Source organism: Eublepharis macularius, chromosome 5, assembly GCF_028583425.1.
Source record: "Eublepharis macularius isolate TG4126 chromosome 5, MPM_Emac_v1.0, whole genome shotgun sequence".
NCBI lineage: Eukaryota > Metazoa > Chordata > Lepidosauria > Squamata > Eublepharidae > Eublepharis > Eublepharis macularius.
The window spans coordinates 147,103,772-147,130,639 of NC_072794.1; the positions used below are offsets into that span (position 1 = coordinate 147,103,772).

Below are 26,868 nucleotides of genomic sequence, written 5' to 3' on the forward strand. Positions count from 1 at the left end.
CAGGGGGGCTCGCTACAATAAGAAAAACTTCTTCAGATATGTGAGAAGCAAACACAGGGTAAAAGAGGCAATTGGACCACTGTTGGGAGTGGAAGGAGAAACTCTGATGGAGGTCAGAGAAAAAGCAGACAGGCTTAATGACTTTTTTGCCTCTGTTTTCTCCATGAAGAACTTGAGCCCATCTAGAGATGGTAATAGACACGACAGGACACCCGGGGGGCTAGTTGACATAGAGAGGTTGTGGAGAGGCACCTAGCTGCACTGGATGAATACAAATCCCCTGGGCCAGATGGTGTGCACCCAAGCGTGCTCAAAGAACTTTCTAGAGAACTTGCAGAGCCTCTGTCCATTATCTTCAAGGCCTCCTGGAGGACTGGGGATGTGCCACAAGATTGGAGAAAAGAGCAAATGTTATCCCAATCTTTAAGAAAGGGAAGAAGGATGACCCGGGAAACTACGGGCCAGTCAGTCTGACTTCTGTTGCTGGGAAGATATTAGAGCAGATTTTAAAGGGATCAATCTGTAAGCATCTGAAGGACTGCTCAGTGATTCGGGGAAGTCAGCATGGTTTTGTTCCTAACAGATCTTGCCAGACCAACCTGGTTTCCTTCTTTGATCGAGTGACCAGCTTACTGGATCGGGGGAACTCTGTCGACGTGATTTATCTGGATTTCAGTAAAGCTTTTGATAAGGTTCCCCATGACATTCTAATGGGAAAACTGGAAGACTGCGGACTGGACTATAGGACAGTTCGGTGGATAGGGGATTGGTTAGAGGACCACATCCAAGGAGTGGTGGTCAATGGCGTTTCATCAGATTGGAGGGAGATGTCCAGTGGGGTGCCACAGGGCTCAGTTTTGGGCCCGGTACTTTTCAATATTTTTATCAACTATCTGGATGAAGGGGTAAATGGGTAAATTTACTGATGATACCAAATGGGGAGGAGTGGCAAACACCCAAGAAGATAGAGTTAAAATTCAACAAGACCTGAATACTCTGGAGAAGTGGGAGATTGTGAACTGGATGCAATTCAATATAGATAAGTGCACAGTATTACATCTTGGCCACAAAAATGTAAAGCACAAATACAGGATAGGGGATACACTTGTATGGCCCCTTCCAACTGTCTGATTCTGTAACTTGTTCATTGAGGTCTTTTGAGCAGGTACACATACCCTTCCTCCTGCCCTGCTGATGCTCTTCACTGTTATCTGGAGACTTTGGCAGCTCAGAAGAAACTGAGGGTAAGGGGCGCTGTCTCCCAGAAGCACAAGCAGTTTTCGGTGGGATTATTAGTACATGTTCATCCCATTCTTTCCACTCCTCTATTTTGTCCTCATAAGAACCCTGTGAGGTAGGTTAGGCCAAATGAGTGACTGGCTCAAGCTTGCATTGACAACAGGCCAGGACAAAAATTTTTCCCTTTAATAGAAGAGTTATTTATGTTATATTTACCAGGATGTTAAATATAGGAAGTTATTTACCAGGTGGTGTTACTTTCCATCATGCCCTGAAAAGCTGGGACTGCCCATTACCACACACTAAGCCTAAATTTAAAGGGGTAGGATGTCTCTCTTCAGGCCTGTTGGCAACTGCAACCCAAGCCGGCTCAACAAGTTTCATAGTAGAGTTGGGCTTTGAACCTACTTTGATCCTACTCAATGAGATGAGGATCAGCTTTAACTCTGGCAGTGGACAGCTCTGACCTTTTGCCTATGTCTAGCCATCCACTTGCACAAGGGTGAAGAGAGAAATGTGTATGTGTGTGTTATGTGCCATCAAGTTGTCTCCAACCTATGGCAAACCCTATGAATGAAAGACCTCCAAAATGTCCTGTCTTTAACAGACTTTCTCAGATCCCGCAAACTGGAGGACGTGGCTTCTTTTACTGAGTCAAGCCCTCTCATTTCAGGTCTTCCTCTTTTCCTGCTGCCTTCCACTTTTCCTAGCATTATTGACTTTTCCAGAGAATCTTGTCTTCTTGTGATGTGAACAAAGTACGATAGCCTCAGTTTTGTCATTTTAGCTTCTAGGGAGAGTTCAAGCTTGATTTGATCTAGTACCCACTTATTTGTCCTTTTGGCTGTCCATGGTATCCACAAAACTTTCCTTCAGCACCACATTTCAAATGAATCAGTTTTCTTCCCGTCAGCTCTCTTTACTGTCCAACGTTCACTTCCATACATGGCATTGGGGAATACCATAGTTTGGATTATTTTTATCTTGGTTCCCAGAGAGACATCTTTATCCTTAAGGATCTTATCTAACTCCCTCACAGCTGCTCTTCCAAGTCTCAATCTTCTTCTGATTTCTTCATTGCAGTCTCCCTGTTGGTTGATGATTGAGCCAAGGAATAGAAAATCTTGAACAACTTCTATTTCCTTATTGTCAACTTTAAAGTTGTGTAATTCTTCAGTAGTCATTACTTTTGTCTTCTTGAAGTTCAGTTGTAATCCTGCTTTGGCACTTTCTCCTTTAACCTTCATCATTAGTCGTTTCAAGTCTTCACTATTTTCTCCTAGTAATGTGGTATCATTTGTGTATCTCAAATTGTTAATGTTCCACCAATTTTAACTCTACCTTCTTCTAGATCTAATCCAGCTTTCCTTATGATATATTCTGCATAGAGGTTGAACAGGTAGGGAGATAATATGCATCCTTGTCTGACACCCTTGCCAATTGGAAACCCTTCCGTTTCCCCATATTCTGTCCTGACAGTAGCCTCTTCTCCAGAGTATAGGTTGTGCATCAAAACAATCAGATATTATGGCACCCCCATTTCTTTTAAGACTCTCCATAGCTTTTCATGATCCACACAGGAGCTTTGCTGTAATCTATAAAACACATGCTGATTTTCTTCTGAAATTCCCTGATATGTTCCATTAGCCATCATAAATTCGCAAAGTGATCTCTGGTGCCTCTTCCTTTTCTGAATCCAGCTCGAACAGCTGGCATTTCTCATTCCATATATGGTAAGAGCCTTTGCTGTATAATTTTGAGCATCACTTTTCTTGCATGGAAAATTAACACGATTGTCCAATAGTTGCTGCACTCCTTGGCATCCCCTTTTTTGGGATTGGAATGTAGATTGTTTTGTTTTCCATATTTGTTGACATAGCTCTATTGATTTTCCATCTACTCCAGGTGCTTTGTTTCTCCCAATTGCTTCGAGTGAAGCTTTTACTTCATTTTCTAGGATTTCTGGCTCTTCATCAAAAGACTCTTCGTCAAAAGTATCTGTCATCCTTCCATCTCTTTTGTATAGTTCTTCAGTGTATTGTTTCCATCTTTCCATTATTTTGTCCTGATCAGATACTGTATTTTCATGTTGATCTTTCAGCATCCCAAGCTGTGGCTTGAATTTCCCTTTGATTTCTCGGATCTTTTGGAAAAAGTCTCTTCTTCCTTTTTTGTTGTTCTTTTCTATTTCTTTGCACTAGTTATTATAATAGATTTCTTTGTCTGCATATAAGCCTCTGAAAAGCTGCATTTAGTATTTTGACCCTATTTCTGTTGCCTTTTGCTTTTGCTTCTCGTCTGTCTTTAGCAGGAATAGTCTTTGCACATTCTTCCTTGATAATATCTCTGGTTTCATCCCACAGTTCTTCTGGCTCACAATCAATTAAACTTACACTAGTGGCCAAAAGTGTAGCAACCTGGAAAAAGTGTATTTTTGAGGTCTGATGGCTCATAACACCACTTTTTTTGGAGTAATACCATAAAATTATATATTAATGGAAAGATAATTTAATCAAGAATGTAATGCAATAACTTTAATGAAAGAATTTTTTTTTAGAACATTAGTTATAAAGAAGAAAATTGAAACACACAGAAAAAACGAGTTATACAATTCTCACCATGTCAGTTAATACTTAGTTGGGTAACCTTTTGCTTTAATTATGGCCTTACAACGCCTTCCCATGGAGTGAACCAAGTGTTTTAGTTCTGCAGCTGTTATAATGTGAAACCACGATTGAGTTATTGCTTCTATTAATTGCGGTTTATTGCTGGGTTGCTTCTCACTAACCGGTTTCTTTAGTTGGCTCCATAGATTTTTGATGGGGTTAAGGTCTGGGCTATTCCCAGGCCATTCCAACAGTGGAATATGATTATCTTGAAACCACTTTTTGCACACAGCAGCAACATGACATGGAGCTGAATCTTGTTGAAATATAAATGCTTCATTATCTTGGAAAATATGTGTGGAAGGCTTCAGTTTGGGCTCAAGTATTTCATTTATGTATTTTTGGGCATTTATATTGCCATTTATCACGCAAATTCTGCCCATACCTTTTGATGTCATACAACCCCATATCGTAACACTAACTGGGTGTTTCACGGTAGGTGTAATGCAATCAGGATGCAAATCTTCTCCGATTCTTCTTCTCACGTATTTTATGCCATCACTACCAAACAGGGAGATTTTGGTCTCATCACTCCAAATAACACAGTCCCATTGTTCCGCTGTCCAGCTAACATGGGTTTTAGCTCCGTTTAATATTTCAACCTTTTTTTGAGAGATAACAATGTTTTTTTTCGTGAAATTCTAGCATTAAGACCAAATTCCTCCAGTCTGCGCCGAACAGTCCTTGCACTCAACTTCACATTGAATTGTGCCATTTCGTTCTGTATACACCCCGACGATTTTCTTCTGTCACTTAGGCTCAGTCTCTCAATTCTTCTATCATCCCTTGCTTGTGTGCACCTTTTCCTGTTTTTGCCAGTCTGGTTTTGTAGTGACTGAGTTGCCTTATACCTCTTCAAAAATTTAGAAATGCCACCTTTGGTTAAGTTTCCACCAATTTTTCTTCTAATTTCTTCATAACTGTAGCCTTGTTCACTTAATAGTACTATTTTACATCGCTTTCTGGGTGACCAGTCAACTCTTTGTGCCATTTCTTTAATCGTATTACGTTGAATGGCTACATTCAAATGAAGGAAAGCTACTTCATATCAACCTAAGCAAGTTGTGTTTCCTTTTCCTGGTTATTTGGCTATAACATTTGATAGAATACAGATAATTGAACAAACTTTGTTGCATTACATTCCTGATTAAATTATCTTTCCATTGATATATAATTTTATGGTATTACTCCAAAATAAAGTGGTGTTATGAGCCATCAAACCTCAAAAATGCACTTTTTCCAAAAGGTTTCCACAATTTTGGCCACTAGTGTAGTATTGCAAATCTGTTCCTTACCTGGTCTTTAAATTCTTCAGGAATAGTATTTAGATTGTATTTTGGAATTATGATTCTTTTAGTGTTTCACTTCAGCTTTATTCTAATTTTTGATATTAGCAACTCGTGATCTGTATCGCAATCAGCTCCTGGTCTTGTTTTAGCTGAGAGAATAGAGAAATACAAAGCGCATTTGAGGAGGAGGAAAGGAGGAGCAACAGGAATACATGAAGCTGCCTTATACTGAATCGGACCACAGGTCTATCAACATCAGCATTGTTTACCCTCCCAAGCGGAGGGCTTTCCCATCACCCGCTCCTGTTAACTGGAGATTCCAAGGACTGAACTTGGGATCTTGGGCATGCCAAGCAGATACTCTAAACTGAGCCAGCTCCCCACCCCACCCCCTAGGAATACTTGTAATAATTTGGAAGGCAATGATTAATTGGTTTGATTAAATGTTGCAGCCTTGCTTATTATCCCATCTGACACATTTTTAAAGGACCAGTTTGTGCAAAAAATAGGCTCCTGGGCTAGGCATTTGGACTATTGCCTGGTGAAAAGAGTACAGGTTGTGGCCCATTCTAGGACTGTATCAGATGCTTGAGGGGAGGGCAGAATAGAAGTTCAATAAAATAAACTGGACAGAGAAGAAACTAGAGATTTGTATACTTCTAACATGTACACACAGGTGGAATAACTACACAGTCAAGGTGATGATCAAAATCACAAGAAACCAAAACAATAATCCTGAAGGCTAGAAGCATTACTTTGAATATTGGATATTTCAGCAGTAATTATCTAAGAAGTTAAGTATCCTGCTTCCAGCACCATACAATGCACTTCTATGGACATTTACTCATAAGCAAGCAACAATGAGATAATTAAGACTTACTTTCACTGCTAGTGGATGTAACAATGGCCAGGAGCAAGGATAGATTTAAGAAGGAGTTAGATTAACTGGAGAGACTCATTAGTGGCTACTAAATATGGTGACTAAACAGGGAACCTTCATATATAGAAGCAGCAAACCTTTGAATTCCAACACTAGGAGACAAGATCAGGGGAAGGCCTTAACCTCTGTAACCTGTTCGTTAGCCCTCAGGGCAACTGGTTGCTCACTGTGTGAAACAGGTTGATGGACTTTGGACCTCTGGTCTGATCCAGCAGGGCTCCTTGTATGCTCGTAAGTAAATGTGAGTGGGCTGGCAATCTGACAGTGTGCTTCAAAGAATGTTTACTCAGAAGTAAATCTCATTGTGTTCAAAGGGGTTTACTGCAGAGTAAATATGCATAGGACTGCAAACTGAGCCAGTTTGGTGTAGTGGTTAAGAGCACGGGACTCTACTCTGGAGAGCCGGTTTGATTCTCCACTCCTCCACTTGAAGCCAGCTGGGTGACCTTGGGCTAGTCACAGCTCTCTGGAGCACTCTCAGCCCCACCCACCTCACATGTTGTTGTTGTTGTTAAACTGGCACCCTTCTACAGAAGCAGTTCAGAGCTAGGATTAACAGTTCAATCTGGGGTTCCCTTTTCTTTCGATTCTCAATCCAGAAAGCTACCCCGCTTCCATCATCCACTATTTACATGTCACCCGAAAATAAAGCACTTGGAAATTGGTCCCACTCAGTTAAATTGGAGGCACTAATTTTCGAGTAAGCATGCTCATTAGGCAATAAGCTCCCCTTGAACTCCATGGAATTTACTTCCAAGTGCTTTGAATTTTGCTGCATGAGTCTAATCCTCAAAAATGTATGGCTGTTCAGTTCTAAGGTGCTGCAAGACTCCTGTTTGTTTGTGCTGTAATCGGAAACTGCAATATACAGCGCACACAGAGATTTTTCTGCAGTTAACCATCCGGCACTGCTCCCTTGCCACTGTGAGCACTATCAAGATATGCCGTGATGTACAGCTTGCAAAAGCACTCACCAAACTGCCACATAAGCACTTTTCAGAAGCCCCCGGGGGGCCGCCAATTAACTTGCTTTAAATAGAGCAACATGCTTGGCTCAGCGACTTGGAGGCCGTTCTGGTGGAGACTACAAGACCCAGAATCCTCTGTTCCTTGCCGTGCAGAAGTCTACAGGAGTGCAAAGGGAAATACATAATAGAAATCTGGTCTATGGTGTAGGTGGATGTTTTGATCCTACTACATGAAGAAGAAAAATTATCAAAGTTACCATCCTTTCCCGGGAGGGTTTGCTTCTTCTATTTTGGGCTTCAGTGTTACCTCATGCTTTTAAAAAATGTTTTAGAGAGCTGCAGTTGATCATGCTAAAGTCAATAGATTAAATATTTCTTGAATGTTAAAAACCCAACAAGTTTCTGAGGAACAGTAGGTCTGGCGTGATAGAATTGAGTATTGCTAAAGTATTGGCTACTATCTTGATGCTTATTAGAGCTTTTGAATAGTGCTTCCTTAAACAGGGACTTGGAATTCCTGACTCACTGTTGGCATTTGTCTTGCATAATCCAACTCCTTACAGATGTCAATTAGTTCAGCTATCTCTCTGTAAATTCATATTGTATGGATTTATCTTACACTAAATGTAATCCTACTTTGCCTATCTAACAACAGTAGGGTGTGGCCCACACCCACCTGTTACTCTTTTTAAAACCAGCTGCTTTATAATGCCCTTCCCAAATCCTTTTTGTTGCAAATATAAAAGTGTCAGTTTAATAAGTTCAGTGCATCTGATGAAGTGATCTCTGACTCACAACCACAAAAATTATACTAGAATAATGTTTGGTAGTCTCTTAAGTGCCACAACCCCCCTGTTTCATCTTTCAAGCTATCCAGAAATCAGTTCTAGTTTTATTATAGTAGACCTGTTGGATCTGCCCAAAGCTGGTTATTTCATCTGGAGGGAAAAAAATAAGGCTGCATTTACTTCTGAGTAAGCAAACACATGCCTGGACTACACAGCTGCAATCTAATGTTCACTTATGTGGCAATGAGCCCCACTGACCTTCATGAGCCTGCTCTACATCTGCAGCAAAAGATGGTAGGAATTCAGAGGTGGCAAGAATGGAGAAGTTTCAGGTGGGTAGCCATGTTGGTCGGTAGTAGAAGATCAAGATTTGGTTCCAGTAGCCCCATAGAGACCAACTAGATTTCCAAGGTATGAGCTTTAAAGAGTCAAAGTTCCTTTTATTAGATATGCACCTTCAGATTGAAGATTAGAGAGTAAGTCACATTTTAAAAGCTCCCCAGTGTTAAAACTCCCTACGAATAAGCAAGTTTAGTACACCAAAGGGGAAAAGTCTAGAACTTCACATACTGTTCTAGCTTTCTATTAATAGAAAATTATTCATTTAATTCATTTATTTATACCGTGGTTTTCTTTCCATGGAAGACCTGAAGCAGCTTAGTTCATTTTCCTGTCTTCTATTTTGTCCTCACAACAACCCTGTGAGGTAGGTTATATTGCGAATGAATTATTGCCACCAGCCAGCTTCAATGGCAGAGCACGGATTCGAACGTGGATCTCAAGCCTAGCCACTTTACCATACTGACTGGAAATATTGACTCTCTAATCTGTTATCGGTCAGCTCAGTCACTATATCATCATTTTATTCTACAGCACGTGGAGACTAAGCCCTTACTTCCGAGTAGACAGGCACAGGCCAGGCCTGTCAAATTTCCTACAAATCGAATCTCGAGGAAGCTAGTCAGGTGTACTCCGTTCTGCTTCACTCAGTGGGGTTACTCCCAAGTAAATTGGAGCTGATCTATGTAGCCTAGAGATGAATTGTGATTCCAGGAGGTCGCCAGGCCCCGCCTGGAAGTTGGCAACCCAAGCACCGTCCCGCATAGCGATCCGGGAGAACCTTTTTCTGTTAATCTTTCTTCTTCAGCGGGGGAGCGCTGCATGCTGGGAGTTGTAGGATTGTAGAAGGCGTCGAGGGAGCGGGAGAACTGAGAATGCATCTACTTCCTCTGCATGTACAAAGCCTTCTGGGAAATGTAGTCGAGGGCACGAGAGAGGCGCCGAGCCTGCTGGGAAAGGTAGTCCTCCATAGCGATGGGCTCGGAAGCCGGCGCCGGTTTCGATTGGCGGCGGGCGGCTGCGGTGGGCGGCGCCCCAAATAGCTGCAGAGGGCCTGGTTGGCTCCTCCCTCCCCGGCCCCCCTCCCCCGCGCGCTGCCGTCACTTCCTTCCCGGCCGGAGCTGGCCCCGCTCATTCTCTTTAGTGTTTGCCCTGTGTCTGCCGCCGCCGCGACTCGCTCGCCGCCCCCCCTCCCCGGCCCCCCTCTCCTGGGAGCTGCCAATGGACTGAGCCGCCCGCAAGCCACACGAGCCGGCCGGGAGCCGCAGCCCAGACAGCCGCCAGGTCAGAGCGGAGCGGGGGGAGAGCGGGAGGGAGGGAAGGGGCGGGCGGGCTGCGCGGCGGGGCCGGGGATATGGGAGGCCAGAGGCCGCGGAGGCCTGCGCTCAGGCAGGGGCCTAGTGGGGGTGGGCTGGGGAAGGCGGGCGGCTGGGGCTGCTTGCCGGCCCTCAGAGAGGGAAGGAGGCTGGCTCGGGAAGGCAGCCTTCGCCTCCTGCGGGGTGCCTCCTCTCGAGTGATGGGTCGCGTCCTTCTCTCTTCCAACTTTCTCTTGAGTTTGTTGGAGACACCCCATGCCGTATGCGTCCTCTCCAGCTCAACAAAGTAAAAAGGAATGCAATAAATCCGTTTTTTAAAAAATGCAGAATTAGATAGTAATGAATAATAAAGCCATTCAGAAGAAGCAAGGCAGTGGTGTAAAAGAGGCATTCCGATAGGGTTGCCAGCCTCCTGCGGGTGGCTGAAGATCTCCTGGAATTACAACTGACCTCTAGGCCATGGAGACCAGGTTGCCTGGAGGAAATGGCTACTTTGGAGGATGGACTCTGTGCCTCCCCTAACCAAATCCTCTCCAGGACCCACCCCCCAAATCTCCAGGAATTTCCCAACCCCTAGTTGGCAACGCTAGGCATTCAGATAACATTGGGCATTCTAAAAGGATTATCTTAAAGCAAGCTGGGAGATGAAGAATTGGGAGACATGGATCAGTGCCCCATCCCTCAAGCTTAATCAGATGAGCTTTCATACATTGATTTTTGGACCCAGATTTTCTTCCTAAAGCTGTTCACAGCATTATACTTTCCTCCTGTATATTATACCCTCAACAACAATCCTGTGAGGTAGGTTCGGCTCAGTGTTTGATTTACGATCATCCAGTGAGCTTCTATTGCAGAGTGAAGAATCAAATCCAGGTCCTTTTAGTCCTTAGCTTGGCACTATCACTATTTTATTTATTGATTAGATTTTTTTAGTCGCTGTTCGCCCTAGGGTCTTGAGGTGACCATGTACCACGTCCCCTCAATCATTGGTTCTTTCATTTCTTCCTTCGTGATCTGGATTCCTCTTGGGCTGTCTACTACATATTTGGGCTGGTGGAAGGAAATAAGCAAGGATTCATACCTCGCTGCAGTGCTTAAAATACCTGTACAAAAATGTGTGTCTAAAAAGTAAATGGTAACTAGGGTTTTTAAATCTGTTTCTCCTAAGCAGTTGATACTATGTAGTCTGTGATGGTGATTATTAATAGTGCATATTGCCTACGATCTCTTGCCAGACACACATTGATGCCTCTGAATCTTAAAAGTTGCTAGTGTAGCAGTTTTAGGGCATTTGCTGATTGAAGAGGGGGGAGTGTATGTTGGAGTTGAGATTTGAACTTTGATTTTGTGGTATGTACTTAATCTGCTTCTTTAACTTTCTGCCTTCAACCTGCTTTCTTCGGCTAGCCTGGAAATAGCGTTGATATATTTCACTGTTATTGGAAGAGAGCTTTTCCAGTTCTGTGACAAATGTAATGCTTTCAGCTAGTTAATTCAAGGAATGAATGGCTCTAATAGCGTATTCCCCTCCCCCCCACACATACTAGATGCCTGCAAATCTAATTGGCCACTTAACTTTAGCAAAGTAAGAAAGGCTTTGATGTGTTAAACTTCTTGTCATTGTAGAGTTGAAATCATTTGTGAAACTTAAATCCTCTTGTATTGCATCTATTGCATCACTCTTAATGTGAATGAGTACAGAGGAAAAAACTCATGCTGTTGCATAGCTCTGGAGAGCCACGATCTTGTTGCAATTAACATGAGACCTTGAAAATGTTTTTTAATATCTCGGGTTTCATGGAAATAAAGCCACTCTATCAATATCTTGATACTTGAAACTTTGTTTGACACCATTTTTTGAGCACACTTGATCCCTGTGGAAGTGTTTAAAGTGAAGTTTCGTGTAACAACTAAGAAGTCATACAGATGTGGTATTTAAAGGGCATAAATGTGCCCAGATCTCATGTCAGAGTAACTGGTAATGAAGAGACCAGTGTGGTGGCTGCTATATTAAACCGTCAGCCCACATGTCTTAAACTGCATGGTATTTTTAACAAAAGCCATACTGACAAAGCAGACTAAATTAGAAGTTAACCTTTAGATTTTAATAACTATATCCCAGTTTGTTGTCCAAGTGTTACTACAATTTGTTATTTAGTAAAGTCATAGTTACTAACCATTCTAAAAGTTCACGCACACACCCAAATGTCTTTGAACACCTACTCCAGTGGACTAGTTCTTGCAGTTTCCTGTACTACAACTGTCTTCCAAATACACGTGGCTTTAGTAGCAAGTGTTTCACAACAAGTTTAACTTTGTGACTTCAAAGAGGGTGGTGGAAAAAGGCAAAAGACGGTCAGAGATGGTTAGCCATTGCCTGCCTTTGCTTAACAACCCTGGACTTCCTAGTGATCTCCCATCCCAGTACTAACGAAGGCTGACTTCCAAGATGTGATACAATTGGGCTTGCCTGGCCCATCCAGGTCATCTATATCAACTCTGTATTCTATGCTATACAAGTACTCATATCTGATCACTAAGAAATATCTTTGTCAGACTAAGGCTGCCATCCTAGGCAGTGTATAATAGCGCAAATCTCACTGAAAAGGTAACGAATCCAGCTTTGTAGGACTCATTGCCAAATAAATATTTATATTATTTAAAACGTTTTAAAGCAGCCTCTCCAACCAGTTATGGTACTGAAAGAGGGGGACAATAAAAACTTTAAAACGAGATTAAAAAGCATATAAATCTATACGAAACATTTATAACAGACCATCTAAATAACTACATGAATGGGAGGAAGGGTCAATGAGAATCAGTGAGAGAATGTCAGATAAAACCAAAACATACATATTGGATTGAGAGGGGGAGCTTTTTTTATACAAAAGGCATTGGGAGAAAGAATCGATCGTCATCTAATCTTACATTCTTGTGACACTGTATGAAGTGACATTGTGAGGACTTAATGACAGCTGATTCATACAGAGCATGTATGTCATTTTGGTTGCTTGTCTGGATGGCATAATACTTGAGGATTTGCTGCTGAGCATATAAATGAAAGTTCCCTGGTGCTGACTTATTTGCCCGTGCATGCTACCACAGAGTAGGCATTAAGGGATGAGCAGGAATGTGTGAATGCTCTGCAGAATTTGGGATAATGTGGGATAGATTCCCAGATGTGGGTAAATAAGTCAACATGATGACTGTGGCTACATGGCCGCCATTTTTTCTCCTTAACAGTTTGATGCCACTCAGCAAAGTTTTAAGTAAACTCTTTTGCTTAAACCATAGGAGAGACAACAGTGATGTGGGAAAGCAGCCATGTTTTCATCATGAGCACAAACAACATACATTGTTGTTTCACGAACAATATATTAAGGGGAACGATTGCACTACACTGAACCTGACAGTTCAGTCTCTGGCTAGTGTACAGTCACAGTTCCTTGACCGTATGAATTGTCTGTATGACTGTTTAGATCGGACTGTTTAGATGCTTATATATAAAGCTGCCTTATCCTGAGTCAGCCCCAGTACTGTTTATCCTGGCTGGAAGCAGCTCTCCTGGATATCAGATGGAAGTCCTTAGCATCACCTCATCCTTTTAACTGGCGATGCAGGACATTGAACCTGGCACATTCTACATTCAAAGCAGATGCTCTCCCGTTGAGCCAAAACTCCTCCCTGTAAGTTTCTGAAATTCAAGACCCAGCTTTCACCCCCACCAGTTAAAAATCAGTTGAATATATCTTGTGGATAGTCTTCCCAGTGGTGTTTTGACCAACCTGACCTTAGATGAGTTAGAGCAACAATTCCTCTGGCTATAATTGTTCCTGCCTCTATAGCATAATGGTCTGTTGGAGGCCTTATTTAGTGGAAGGATTTCTGCTTGTATGCTACTAGGTAGTATTTTCCATGAGACAACAAAAACATTGCTTGTAAATATCATTACTCTCTGCTGTCAATGCAGGAATTGGCATTGTCTCTCCAAATATACTTATCCTGCCATCGTACTGTTTGGCAGACCAGATTCCCCCCCCCCCCCCATTTATTAAAAATGGAGGGCAAAGAGACCGGGATAGCATATCACAGATTTTATTGTTGTTCACAACCACTGGATGTATTTCATTGAGAAACCCTTAATGAATATAAATTGTGCAAGAGCATTGACGTGGCCCGTTCATTTTGCTGAAACTTGTACACTGGAGCTTCCCAGGTTATGTAAGTTTATTGTAATAAAAACAAAGAGGATGGTTCTAGTGGATATACTTCTGAGGACATGGGCTGTAATAGTACATGAAAGTATATGCTGCATTAAATCTGTTAGCTTTTAAGGTGCCACAAGCTTCTTGTAGAACTTCCCAGTACTTTTTTGTGCCCAGTGTGGGAAGATAGATGGTTGCGCTAAAGCTCTGCTTTGTAATCAGTGGCCACAAGGCACTTTAACAAGCTTGTCCAATTACAGCAGATACAACTTTCCCAGCTAGAGAAGTCCTTGTACGCTCATTTTGTAGGGCATTGGGGAAAGATGAGATTAGAGAGCAACAAATGTTTGATAATGTTGCTATTTGCGTGCAGTTGACTTTGAATAAGCGAAACTCTATAATACATCAGTTTCAGATTTGCCTAATGTGTATGTCTTTCTTTTTTGGTGACTGGTCAAAATGGGCTGCTATTCAACACTTGAAAACCAATGAACTATTTATCAAGCCCACTCCCTTTCCTCTAAATCAATAACCTTTATTTTTTTCATCCCTGGAACCCACCTTTAAGCTAGGTCTGCAACATAGGTCCATTCAGTTTCTCCTTTTGCTTTCTCTTTTGCTCTTGTGTCTGACCTCCTTGTCCATGTCTGTCTTCTCATTTAAAAGTAAAGCACCAGTTATTAAGGGAGAAAAAGAAAATAACGGTACTGTCACTGGTAACCTGTGTTGAGTTCCAGTCTATGATCCACTGATTAGATATGCTCTGAGTCATGCCTGGAGATATCAGATTTCTGGACATTTTGAAGCTATGGGAAAAAAATAATGGAGGGAAGTATTGGAAAAAGCAGAAATTTTAGGAAAATTTGAAATAAATGCAGTACTTAACTTTCCTTTCAAAACTAAACTTATTTCACTGAATTAACTATATAACTGTATAAAATTGTACTATTTGGCATTTTAAATTCTATTAATATGCCAAACATGACAGTTATATATAGTTATAAATGATGTATTTTATGCTGCATAAATCTATTTATGAATCTCTTGATTTCTGTAAAAAAAATTGCAAATATACCCAGTGCTTGAGAGAGAATTGCAAATGACTGCACCCTGCGCTGCCTTCGCACATTTTTTTTTTTGGCTATATGAGAGGGCAGGAAAATAAAAAAAGTTGAGGGTAGAAAACAAGTTCTGAAGTAAAGATATGTATTATTTGGACAGAAACACCCTGATACTTCCACTATTGGTAGGACGACCGGCATATTTGGATATCAGTTTAAACTTTATAACTGAAGACATTGAACTGCTTAACAATATTAATCAAGTTATAACCTACTAATGCCAAAATTGTTTACATTTAAGAAAGGCACATTCTTGAAAAGTATGTCTACAATCTACTTTGGTATTGGCATAGATAATGATGAAGATTGTCTTACATGAAACTTTCCATAACTACACATAGTCTGGACTTAGAAACACTACTCATTCTGCAAAGGAAAAAAAAAACTGTATAGGGTTCTTTTTTCAGTACCCCCCCCCCTACAAATATCCCAGTTTTTCTGTTGGGCAATTTTATTTTTATTCGTTTTCGTTTGTTGGGCAATTTTATTTTTATTCGTTTTCGTTTATTTACTCCATAGCCTGCCTTTCTCACTGAGACTCAAGACAGATTACAGAATACAAAACAATGCAGTCAGATACCCTAAGACAAACAGTGAACAATGCAGTACATTTAGATTTAGAAAACAACGATGATACATTGTCTAAGGCAAGGTATCCTATAAGCAGTGCAGAAAGTGGAACCGCAAGCATAGAAGACGGTGCAAGGCTACTAACCCGTGTTGTTATGAAGGCGTCTTCCTGGATTGTTCCTTTCTGCTTTAGTTCTAATCCCTTTATGAAAATGCCCCCCTGAATATTTCAGCTTTGCACATTCTGCAGAATGATGGGAGGCTGGGAGCCATCCTAATGTCAGGCAGGCTGTTCCATGCAGTGGGAGCCACTGCTGAGAATGCATATGAACGGGCTGTTGCTGATCTTGCCCGTTTGCAAGGTGGCACTTTTAGAAGGCTTTGCTTGGATGAGTGAAGCTTTTGGATTACTTCCCCAGTGCCTTGCACCTGTATTTCCTGGTAGCTGTACTGTATCTGGGAATCTAGGGATCAGTTACTGTGCTGTTCTCTCATTTTTCCCACATCTGTCTTCACAACTTGTCTTTCTTGCTGCTCCATAAAATTCCCAGTTGGCCTACCTATGCTGTGCTTTTTTGTTGTGGAGGGGGAAGTCGTATGCCTAATCTATCTGATATTTCCAGAGTTGCCTATCAGTGTGATCAAATCAGAGTTTAATTGGGTGGCATTCCATTACACCAGGTCCTTTTTACGATCATACAGGGTCGGCTCCAGCCAAACTTCTTTGCATTCGCAGAACATACCTTGAAGTACTGGTTTTTTGTGATGGTAAAAAGAACTGTGAACAGACAGAAAGACGTTGATGACTTAGCAGAGCTTTTCTGCTTGAAACATTGGAAGCATGATTGTGTACTTTGGGACACCATGCATGCATCATGGATGTGGAAGGCTACTGAGTATTAGATTTATGTACACAACCTTTCAAGAGTTAAGGCAGAAAGCATTGCCAGTAGGTAGCACCGTGATACAGTTCAGGAAGGCAGGCAGGCACCTGCCTAAATTGAGCAAGAATGTTTGCATGACTTGTTTCAGTAATATAAGACTTGCTGTTCTCTCTCTTCAGGATCAACAGCTTGCTATTTGTGAACAGCAACCATCAAATATTGTCAGTTAACCAGTTCGACAGTGTGTGGTTGTGGTATAAGTGGATTGTTTCAGTCGGCATCTTGGGTTTACAAGGCTTTGGCCTTTTGAAAATATCTAAGAATTCTTGGCTAATCTTTGTTTTGGTTAAAATAGGTGTTTGTTCTTGGTTATCCCCCATGGTGCATGTGTCTTGCTGAGTGCTGCTTAAAATAGAATAGGCCAAAAATATATTTGGAGCTACCCCTTCTGAACAGATGTGCATTTTACCTGGTCATCTGTAAGTTCTGAAAGTGTTTTTCCTAACAAGAAACCGTTTGTTTCTCCTGACTGTTAAGAGTAGCAAATAGATAGTTGTAGAATACTAAAATATTGAGTTGGAAAGAATTTTAGTAGAATACTAAAATATTGGATTGGAAAGAATTTTTGCTCAATCCTGCCAAAGTCCCCTCCTTCCTGCAGCTCCTTACTATAGCATGGGCATGGGTTTTGTCCGTGCAAGTCCCAAGATCCCCAGCATAGCCTCTTGGTGGTCAGCAGGGACTCCCTCACTTTCTCATTCAACCCAATGTGTTCTAATTTCTCAAAGTAGCTTTCTGACATGCTTTTTTCTTTTATTGTAGGCAATCTCCAACATATAAATAATCCCCTTGGAACTAAAGCCAAAAGTACACTGTCCCCGGATCAACTAAAGGTACAGAAACTTGTATTGAACATTCAGTAGTTTGTGATAGCTAGTAAATACTGCTAAGGAAACTTTTTAACAGTGGACATTAGTAGAGAGGCATTCTGCCACTTCCTACCTGAAATACCACTTCATTCTACTTGTTCCTTTTTTCCTTCATCTATATACCATTGCATACCCAGAGCAGCTGACATTGTTCTCTCCATTTTATCTTCACAACAGTCCTGTGAAGTAAGTTAGGTTGAGCATGTGTGACTGGCTCATGGTCTCCCAGTGATATTCCATGGCAGAGCAGGGGTTTGCATCTGGGTCTCCCAGATCCTAGTCTGGCACACTAACCATTACACAACACTGGCTCCCAGCTACTGCATTCTGAGAACCAAAATGTTTGCCAGCTTTTCTTGTTCGTGTTGGTTGAAAGTTTTTGAAGGTCTCCAGCCCACAATCTGTCTTGTTGATTTAAATCTTTGTGAAATAATTTACCTCATGCTCTTCCTCACCCATGTCATTAGTCTTCTAAGGACCCTAGTCCTCTGGACTCCAAAGTAATTTCTCTCTCCACTCCATGATAGTGACACATAATGTCCTGCCTATAGTCTTCCCTCCATGGGCATGGCTGGTTTGGGTTCTTTTGTGCCTTTATGCCCTTGTTTCTCGAGGCTTATTGCCTGTGTGGGCTTCCCTCAGGCAACCTGGTATCTCTCTTGTGTCCTGTTACCGATCCTTTTAACCACCTCTGCTTTCTCTTCACTCCCTGCTTCATTCCTGTTGGAAGCATCCTTGAATCTATTAAATGAGTATTTCATAGGCGAGAGATCTTAGCTGAAGTGAAATCCTGCTATTAATGTCTGGGGACTAGGCTGATGGTCTACTTTAAGTACTGGAGAGGAAAGGGTGGGCCAAGCTGGTAGGTAATTTCTGGATATTTTTGGAGCTCAGTTTCTTTGGTAGAATCTAAATATATTCTGTAAAACTGTCCTGGTATTTGTGTCTGGTATTTGGAAGAGGTATATATACTGGCCTCGACATAAATTCTTTAAGAGCTTTAGGCTGTGGAAGTCAGCCCCAAACTTGAGGAGTCAAAACCTTTCTGGTTTTGTATTTTAATAACCATATTTTCTAATTATTTCTACCCCAGAGCCCAATCCTAAACCCTTCACAGTTTCTCTTCATTTTTTTAATGCTGCAATAAAACTGTTGTAGTATATAAATAAATATAAGGGTAACGCTGGTTAGCATCACCAGAACAAAAAGCTAACCTAACCTTAAACCAACCCTTTCTCCACTTTCTCTTAAGTTCATTATTGTCTAAGAAAGCTGCATTTAACTTAATATTGGAGCCAGTATAGGAAAGAACTGGTTAAGAAATTAACTCATGTATTACCATTGAATGGTTAACGTACAGACATAGAACATAAAACAAGCAAGGAGTGTAAACAAGAAAAAAAAATAAAGAGTAGCTTTAATATCACTCTTTGATTGAACCAATGGTGGTGTCGCCCATGTGATGGCCGTTCCATTGGATAGCATCGTAAAGTGCCAAAGATTTTGCCAGTGACCATTTAACTATTAAAAAATAAATAAAACTGAAGCCTAGAGTATACTGATGGGTGTACTGATTCTAATAGATATTCTGGGGAAAGTGCATTAAACTGAAATCAACATTCAGCTAAGAACAAGACTTTGCTTTTTGCCTATATCCAGGTGACTCAGAGCTCCTGGTACGATTGTGACTCATTCTGAACAGCTTTTTTAGGTGGAAAACATGAATTACATGTTGAGATAATGGAATGTGTCCACATTTTCTGGAAAGGGTTGTAGAGAGGGCTGGGGGAGGGGGATGCAGGTGCGGTGCAGCCATTTTAGAACTGAAGCCTTTTGTTAAGCAGCCTGTCTTGGGCATTGAGTTCCTTTGGTGAAAGTACAGGTTTGCTCAGCCAGGAGCTCACCTGTCTACTTTTTTCTCTTTGACTTTCCTTTTATGCAAGTAGTATATTTGGCTACTCTTGGTCTTAAAGGAGAGGCTCTGAAATTCATATTAGATTTTATAATTTACATCGTTGGATGTTTGTCTGGAGGTAATGGTAAGCGAGAAGGGAGAAAAGTCTTGCTACTGTTCAGCTGTCATTTTCTTCTGCTTATGAGAAATCGACGCCCTCTGAGCATTTGTGAAAGGAATCTGGGAAGAGTTACTTTTGAGTTGAGTGCATCTCGTTTTAGCAGTGGTCTGCCCATTCTGTGGTTACATCTTTAACGATGCTCTTGCTGTCTCTATCCCCACCTCCTCTTGACACTGTCTTTGAAGAGTTGGCTGGCTTTTTTTCCCTGCACCAGGACTGAAGCACACAACCTGTCAGTTCTCTTCCTAGGACATTTAGTAGGTTTATGGCTGTTGCAGGGAGAGGCCTTCACAGTTTTAAAAGGAGCCGTTTGTACCTGCGCAGAACACTAGCTTTGTACTTGTGGCACTTAGCCAGATTATAATAAGTTACAAGAAGTATTAATGCCAAATTGGATATCCATAAGTTTATAATAGTCAGTTTCACACTGTGTTAACCAATACTTAATAAAACCAAGGTATAAAACTTTGCTGTCTGGATGACTGATAAAAAGGAAATATTTGAGGGGAATTATGAAAGATTGCTGTTGATAACTTTGTTTATGCACACAATATTTGTTAGTGTAGTGCTGGAAGTTGTCAAATTATCAGAGTGCTTTTGTCTGCGCTGGGGGAGAATTTATGTTGCAGTAAACCCGGAAAATGACATGTTTCATCCTTATGTAAATTCCCTCCTTGGAAACTGGACCTGAAGCTGAACTCAACAATCTGTTTTTTTCCCAGTGAGGAAATGCAGAGTTTCTGTTTCTTGACGCCCACAAACAGGGTCAAAATACAGCCAAATGCTTGCACTACCTGAAAATTCCTGTTCAGGGATGTGTGATGATCACCTCTCAACATCCACAGAGGTTGTTTGCCATTTGGCCTTGGCAGATCTCTTCTGGAGCTGTGGAATTTGTAAATGTGTAGTTGGGGAAGCTAGTAGAGGGGGCAGAGTTAATGGTATAACTGGTAAAGAACAAACTATTTGTTCTTTATGAGACCAGACTGGCCCTTGCTTCGAACACCATTTTTTAAAAATTTCCCTCCAAACTCTCATTTGTATTTCCAGAAGTTCTGTTTTTTTACTAAAGGCACCTAGCAGATCACTTTGTCTATGACACATCCTTTCTAAATTTGGAGGCCTGGTCATGTTTTCAGTTCAGCAGCCCACAGAATATTTAATCCAATGGCTTTTTACTAGCCCCCTGATTCTAGTTGGTAATTACTCCTTTCTTAAAGCTGGAAACGTGGTATCATCTAGTTTTGTATGTATAAGAAGTTTTAAAGCTTCTATTAGAGAGCCAGCTCAGTGTAGTGGTTAAGAGCGGCAGGACTCTAATCTGGAGAATTGGGTTTGAGGCCCCAGTCCTCCACTTGAAGCCAGCTGGGTGACCTTGGGTCAGTCACAACTTCTTGGAGCTCTCAGCCCCACCCACCTCACAGGGTGATTGTTGTGCAGATAATAATAGCACGCTTTGTAAACTGCTCTGAGTGGGCGTTAAGTTGTCCTGAAGGGCAGTATATAAATCAAATTTTGTTATCTATTAAGAGGGCACAGGAAACAGGGTGTTGTATGTAGCCATTCGCAGCTGTTCCCTTGCTGTGTAAACATTCAAAATAAGAATCTTCTTTTCGAATAGGGTCATATGATGGGAATGATTCAATCATTGTCCTATTTATCGCATCTTATTCTTGATGAAAGGAGGAGTTTGTGATACGCTGGGGGATATCCCACTTCATGCATGGAGCATTCATCTTATACGGAAGAACAGGGATCTATCTCCCTGCATGGACAGACTTCCGTATTTATCATGGAGCAATTAGTTTGGGTGTTCACAGAATTTTAAGCACTATATGGAAATAAATCCTTTGTTCTCTGGATTGCAGCCAGTTTTAAAATAAATCTTTGGAAGAACCAGCTAGTATGGTGATTTCAGTCTTCCTCATTATTTTCCCATGTATCTCCTTTTCTTAAGAAATAGCAGATCTTCTCCAGTCATATTCCTAGCAGCTATCTATATGAACAGCTATAGCACTTAACTGTATAAGATCTACAGATTTTATTCCCTAAGGCAGTGATGCAGTCTAGAGAAAATCTTGGCTACAGACATCGGTGGCTTAATATCATTTTGGGTCTCTGGACAACTATTGTGAGTGGGTTTATTGAATGGTTCAAAGACAGTAGATAATACTAATAAGCAAGTGGAAATGATATTGCTGACTGTAATTGAGTTACATGAGCTCCAACGTAACTGAAGTTCCATGTGATTGAAATGTGACAATTTAGAAACTGGGATGCTACTGCCTATAGTTCTGGAAATGTGGGGAAAGCAATTAAACGGTTTTTCTTTCCTTTTAAGGTAGAAATTCAAGCTCTTGTACAGAAATAACCTGCATTCAAAGCCAAGTTTACCTGAAGTTATTTGCTTCTGATGGAAGTCAACATGTCTCAAGTTCAAATCCAGAACACATCTGCTGCTCTGTCTGGCAGCCAAATGCTAAACAAGAACCAATCTCTCACGCAGCCCTTGAGTATTCCTTCTCCCACTAGTTCTCTGCCCTCGGAAAATGCAGGTAGACCTCTTCAAAATTCTGCTTTACCCTCTGCATCTGTTACATCTACCAGTGTAGCTGCAGGTAAGCCTCAAAGCGGCCTTGGTATGTTCCTGCTGTTCTCCGTGCAAAACTTCAAAACGTGTGTAAAACATTGTAACAAAAATGCGGCGAAGCTACCACACCAGTAGTGCCTGTAAGCCGCTGGTTAAGGTTTTTTTAATTTAAAAATTATTTTAAAATTAAATTGGAACACTAGAACAAATAAGAGACAGAAACTCACAGATTAACGTTGCTTTATATATTCACTGTTTTTTACAACCTGCATGCTTTTTTTTAGTGCAGCATCTTTGGATCTAATATAAGGAGTACTTGAGCTCTTTCCACAGACTTTTGATCCACACTAGTTGTTCTAATACCAGCTGACCTGTTTGGGACTAATCATGCCCTGATGCCAAGCAAAGCTTTCGTCTTCCTAATCTGGCCTTGAAAACCTGAGTGTCCAGAGCGCTAAAGGATTGTGTCTCCCTTCCCTTATTCCACTACTCATGTGCTTTTCATGGCATCTCTTGGCCATTTTAGGTAGATTTCTGCATAACCATTGGCAGAACGCTGGGTTCTGCAGAACCCAGCGTTCTGCCAACTTCTTCCTTCCCCTGGAGGTCCCTGTGGCGACATTGCAAGATGCTCAGTGATGGTCTTAAGACGTAACATTTGGTCATTGGCCTGCAGTTCCGCATTGCTCATTAAATGTGGCGGCTCTTCTAATTGCACCGTTGGTCTCCTGACATCTCTGGCCCTTGAAGCTCAAAATGACTGTTCTAACAACCATTCGGGGAAGCAGTTACTCAGTTCGTTCATTTTTATCCCCTCCCCCCTTCCTCTGAGGAGCTTAGGGCAGCATACGTTGGGTTGGAACCAGGCTGAATTTTCCAGTGGCGGAATGGAACTGCCTTCCTTCTCCCATTGATCTCTGCGAAATGTTGCTCCTGGGGGCTAGAGGGCCCTGGAGGAATAACAAGACGGACATCTGCAGTGGGAAGGGGAAATTGGTGGAAGTTGCCAGTGTAGTCTGGATCTGACCCCTCATCCTCCCCTGCATGTTTGCCTCACATGAGAGAGTGACTGGCTTCAGGTCACCCAGAGTGAGGATTTGGACCTGGATCTTCCAGATCCCAGTCCAACCCTAATCATTAATCTTGGCTCTCGTTGCCAGAGGCAATTGATCACTAGCTTTCTATGCACTTAGAACTACCATACAGCAAGATCTTGAGAGTTGCCATGCATACTTTTCATATAATTCATTCTCAGATTGACTGGAAGCTGCTCAACAGAACCTTCATAGATTGGGCTGGCTTGTTTGTTCAACCTAATGGATTCTGTTCTCGTTGAAATTATGACATTTGGTTGACTAGTTTAGTGAGAACTCTGTGCCTGGCTTGAGAGATTCAGATTATCCTTGTTCAGGGGAAGACAGATTAGAAGCAGGCGGAATGAAGCATAAGATCTGAATTTTTACCATGCAATTTTTAAAAACCTTAAAGGAAATGAAAAGTATGAAGAAATGCAGAGCAGTTCAAAAGGATGGCAGAACTCTCAATTTAAGACTGACACCCCACCCCCTGCCTCTACAGTTATGGCTTAGTAATGAAGGTTTAGAGGATTTCTGAACAGAGCATGCTATCTAGACCAAACATGAGGCCACAGCCTTTAAAAGTCAAAGGAAGCAAGCAAGTAGGTGTCTAGCTGGAGGTTTCCTTGCAGAGCAAATTAACTGGGTGATTCTTGCAACTGTAAAATTAACTCTGCTTGATCATAATATTAATTCTTTCTGGCATTCTGGATATCCATATGAACTGATCCTCTGAAACTGTTTTACTTATGCCACAAAGTAAATGTATTGAGTGCCTTTATGGAATGCTGAATAACATGCTTCAGGAGTTCATGCTTTGTACTGTATTCTCCAGGTTTTGATTTAAGCTCTGCTTAATGCTGCCATAAAGAGGTGTGTTCTTGAATTTTCACTGATCAGTTTTATTTGCCCGTGCTAAAGTAGCTGTTTGTCTTTCAGTTCCTTCTAACATGGCAAACCCCAAAGAGAAAACCCCAATGTGTCTTGTGAATGAGTTAGCCCGTTTCAACAAGATTCAGCCTGAGTATAAGCTTTTGAGTGAGCAGGGTCCAGCTCACTCAAAGGTAAATATTGCCTCTTTTCTTCTGCCTTCTTACCCACAAGATTTCTTGAATGAAAATGTGTGTCCAGTTCAGCTTTTAAAAAATGTTGCTTCAGGGACTGGGGGAGGGGGACACCCCAGAACAGCATTAGTGGGGAGCTGGAGGTTTGCAGCAGGAGGGGTAAAATCAGTGAAAATCACATGCACACCTCCCCCCCCCCCCCGAGATCTCCCACAGGATCCATTCCCATTTGTGCCTTTCGTTGCAGCATTCACCTTGTAATCTTAGGCTGAGCCCCTGAACATTTTAGAAGATTGCCACAGTAAAGATTTCCTTGTCATTCCTAGGTGTTTACCGTGCAGCTGACTCTTGGGGACCAGCACTGGGAAGCTGAAGGAACTAGTATTAAAAAAGCTCAACATGCAGCTGCTGCCAAAGCTTTGGAAGGGACAAGGTTTCCTAAGCCTACAGCTCGCCCATCACGTAATGAAGGAAAGAACCCAGGTACATAATGCTGCAGAATTAGGAATGGATAACACTGGGCTACAGTTGGCCAGTTGGGCTGCTCTTATAGTCTAGAAAAGCTCTGGCTTTAAATGAATTGCTACAGAGAGGAGTTTGAAAGCTCTGGGATCATTGGCATTCTTTGCAATAGTCTGGGAGGTGGAGGAGGAAGTAAGTAATAATGCAGACTCAAACTCCATGGCTCCCAGCTGCTGATGTGAAAGATATCCACTGAAAAACAGTGATGTGACATGAGTGCCACCTCACCCTTTCCCCCAGCCTCACTACAGCCCACCAGCTACATGGCTGGTTATCCATGTGAGTCCCACAACCTTAGTAATATTCTTTCCAGTGACTGAAAGCAGCTGTGAGGCAGGGTGGATGGAGCTGTAGGAAAACTCTGCATTCTTTTGACTTCTCATAGGATACAAGCAAGGAGCAACAACAATCATAAAACCATTTGAAAGCAAGAAAAATCATAATTAAGCTGCAAAATCTCATTTTAAAACAAGCAACAAGTTAACATCAACAGTAATATCGCAATGGCAACCTAAAAAATTCTCCTCCAGCTTTTCCTCTCCATTCCAATACGCTTGCACTGGAAAGCCAAGAGAGGAGGTAATGCAGGCAAGCAAGCAAGCAAGCAACAGGTTCCATAATTCCGGGGGCAGCAGTTGCACAAGAAGGCCCTGTCTCAGTTCCCCACTGATGTTCTTTCAGATAAAATACACAGAGAACAGGATACTGCCAGGGGGATCTCAAATCCTGGGTGCATTCATATGGATGGAGGTGGCGCTTCTGTCCCAAGCCATTTAGGGCGTGCAAGGTCAACATGATCTTTTGGGGAAGGGGGTGATATTTACATTTTTACTTTCAACAGCAGACTATCAAATGTTGGCAGCATCTGCCATGCTTGTACCTGAGGGCTGGGTCTGTCTGTTACGATTATCTGTGAAAGTTATGCTGTGCCTGAACTGTAAGCTGTCTCTTACACATTCACAGGGTGTAAGTCTGTTTGTTCCTGAAGTTATCTCTGCTAGAGTATGCTCTCACATGTGGGCTATGAGAAAGGAAGCCTGTATAACCTTGAAACCCTGTATGTCATCTCTCCCTGTGTCTCATCCCCTGCATAGATGTTTCCCAGTGGAATTAGCCAGCCTTTAGAAAAGGGGTGGGCTTAGCCAAGGAGGAGTGTTAGCCTTTGAATGACATATGTACCTGATACCTGCTTGTACCCTCATTCCTGGCAAAGAACCAGTAAGATCATGATACTAGCAACTTTTCAATAAAGCTCTTACTAACAAACAGTGGAGTCTTTTGAAGGTTACTTGACAGATCCTTACATAGACCCCTGCTCCTTCTGTGTCTGACTACATCTGAAAGTAAGAAGATTAAGGAGGAGGGTGTGGTTTCAGAATTATTTAGAAATCTTTGGTACAAAGCTCCCTTGGGGTGTGAAACTAATCACATTGTCCTTTGGATCCCCGCTGCAGCATTCTCCGCAACTGTTTTCTTCTCTTCTGCTGCCTCTGCTGCTATATATCCCCAACTACCTGTGCACTTAATCTGATAACTGTACTCCAGATCTTAAAGCATTTTTAATAGACAAGTTTTCATCTGAGAGCAGCTTTCTGTGCAAGTATGTTTTCTTATTCTGTTAGAGAAATACCTACATTTATTTATTTACTTCATTTATACTCCACCTTTTCCCCCGGGGAAAGTGTCTTACAATGTTCTCTTCTCCATTTCATCCTCAATATCACCCTGTGAGGTAGGCTAGGCTGAGCGCAAATGGCTGGCCAGGGTCACCGGGCAAGCTTCCATGGCGGAGTGGGGTTTCAGACCTGGGTCTCCCAGATCCTAGTCTGACACTCTTAACTGCTGCACCACTCATACAATCTAGGTGCTGCTGTGCACCTTAACCTCTACCTACTTTTTCCACAGCTGAAAGCATTAAATCTTCAGCAGCTGCCTCTCTCTGGAAGTTGCGAAAACATTAAATAAGCACTGTTTCTTAAACCAAAGAAAATAAATCCAGAGTGATTTGATGTGATTCTTGAGGTCTCACATTTGGGCTGGCACACACCTAAAGTGTTTTCTGCATGTGTCAAAACTCTGAGTAGCGGTTTATTTGGGGAAATGTGCATGCTGCCTCTGCAGTCCTGCTCAAGGCAACTTAAAACTAAAACCATAAAACACAACCGATTCAGGCAGTAAAATGAGTCAGTAAAGCAGACCAAGCCAACAAAATAAAACTGTGCCAATCAAAACAAGACAAGCCAAATTATAAAGCCGTGCATAAAGACATGTAAAACAAAACAGTCTA

At 41.8% G+C, this 26,868-nt stretch overlaps 1 protein-coding gene across 4 annotated transcripts in view; it reads left to right on the forward strand.

The window, feature by feature from the left end:
• Positions 1–9,352: 9,352 nt before the first annotated feature.
• Positions 9,353–26,868, forward strand: part of STAU1 (staufen double-stranded RNA binding protein 1) — a 37,219-nt gene continuing 19,703 nt past the window's right edge. For 3 of the 4 annotated variants that reach the window (XM_054979718.1, XM_054979721.1, XM_054979720.1), the window contains exons 1-5: positions 9,353–9,513; positions 17,148–17,218; positions 21,671–21,947; positions 23,935–24,059; positions 24,386–24,542. In XM_054979718.1, coding sequence (XP_054835693.1) covers positions 21,743–21,947; positions 23,935–24,059; positions 24,386–24,542 — 487 coding nt within the window. In that variant the 5' untranslated portion in view covers positions 9,353–9,513; positions 17,148–17,218; positions 21,671–21,742. The remainder of the gene's footprint in view (positions 9,514–17,147; positions 17,219–21,670; positions 21,948–23,934; positions 24,060–24,385; positions 24,543–26,868) is intronic. The other variant, XM_054979719.1, reaches the window with a different exon arrangement.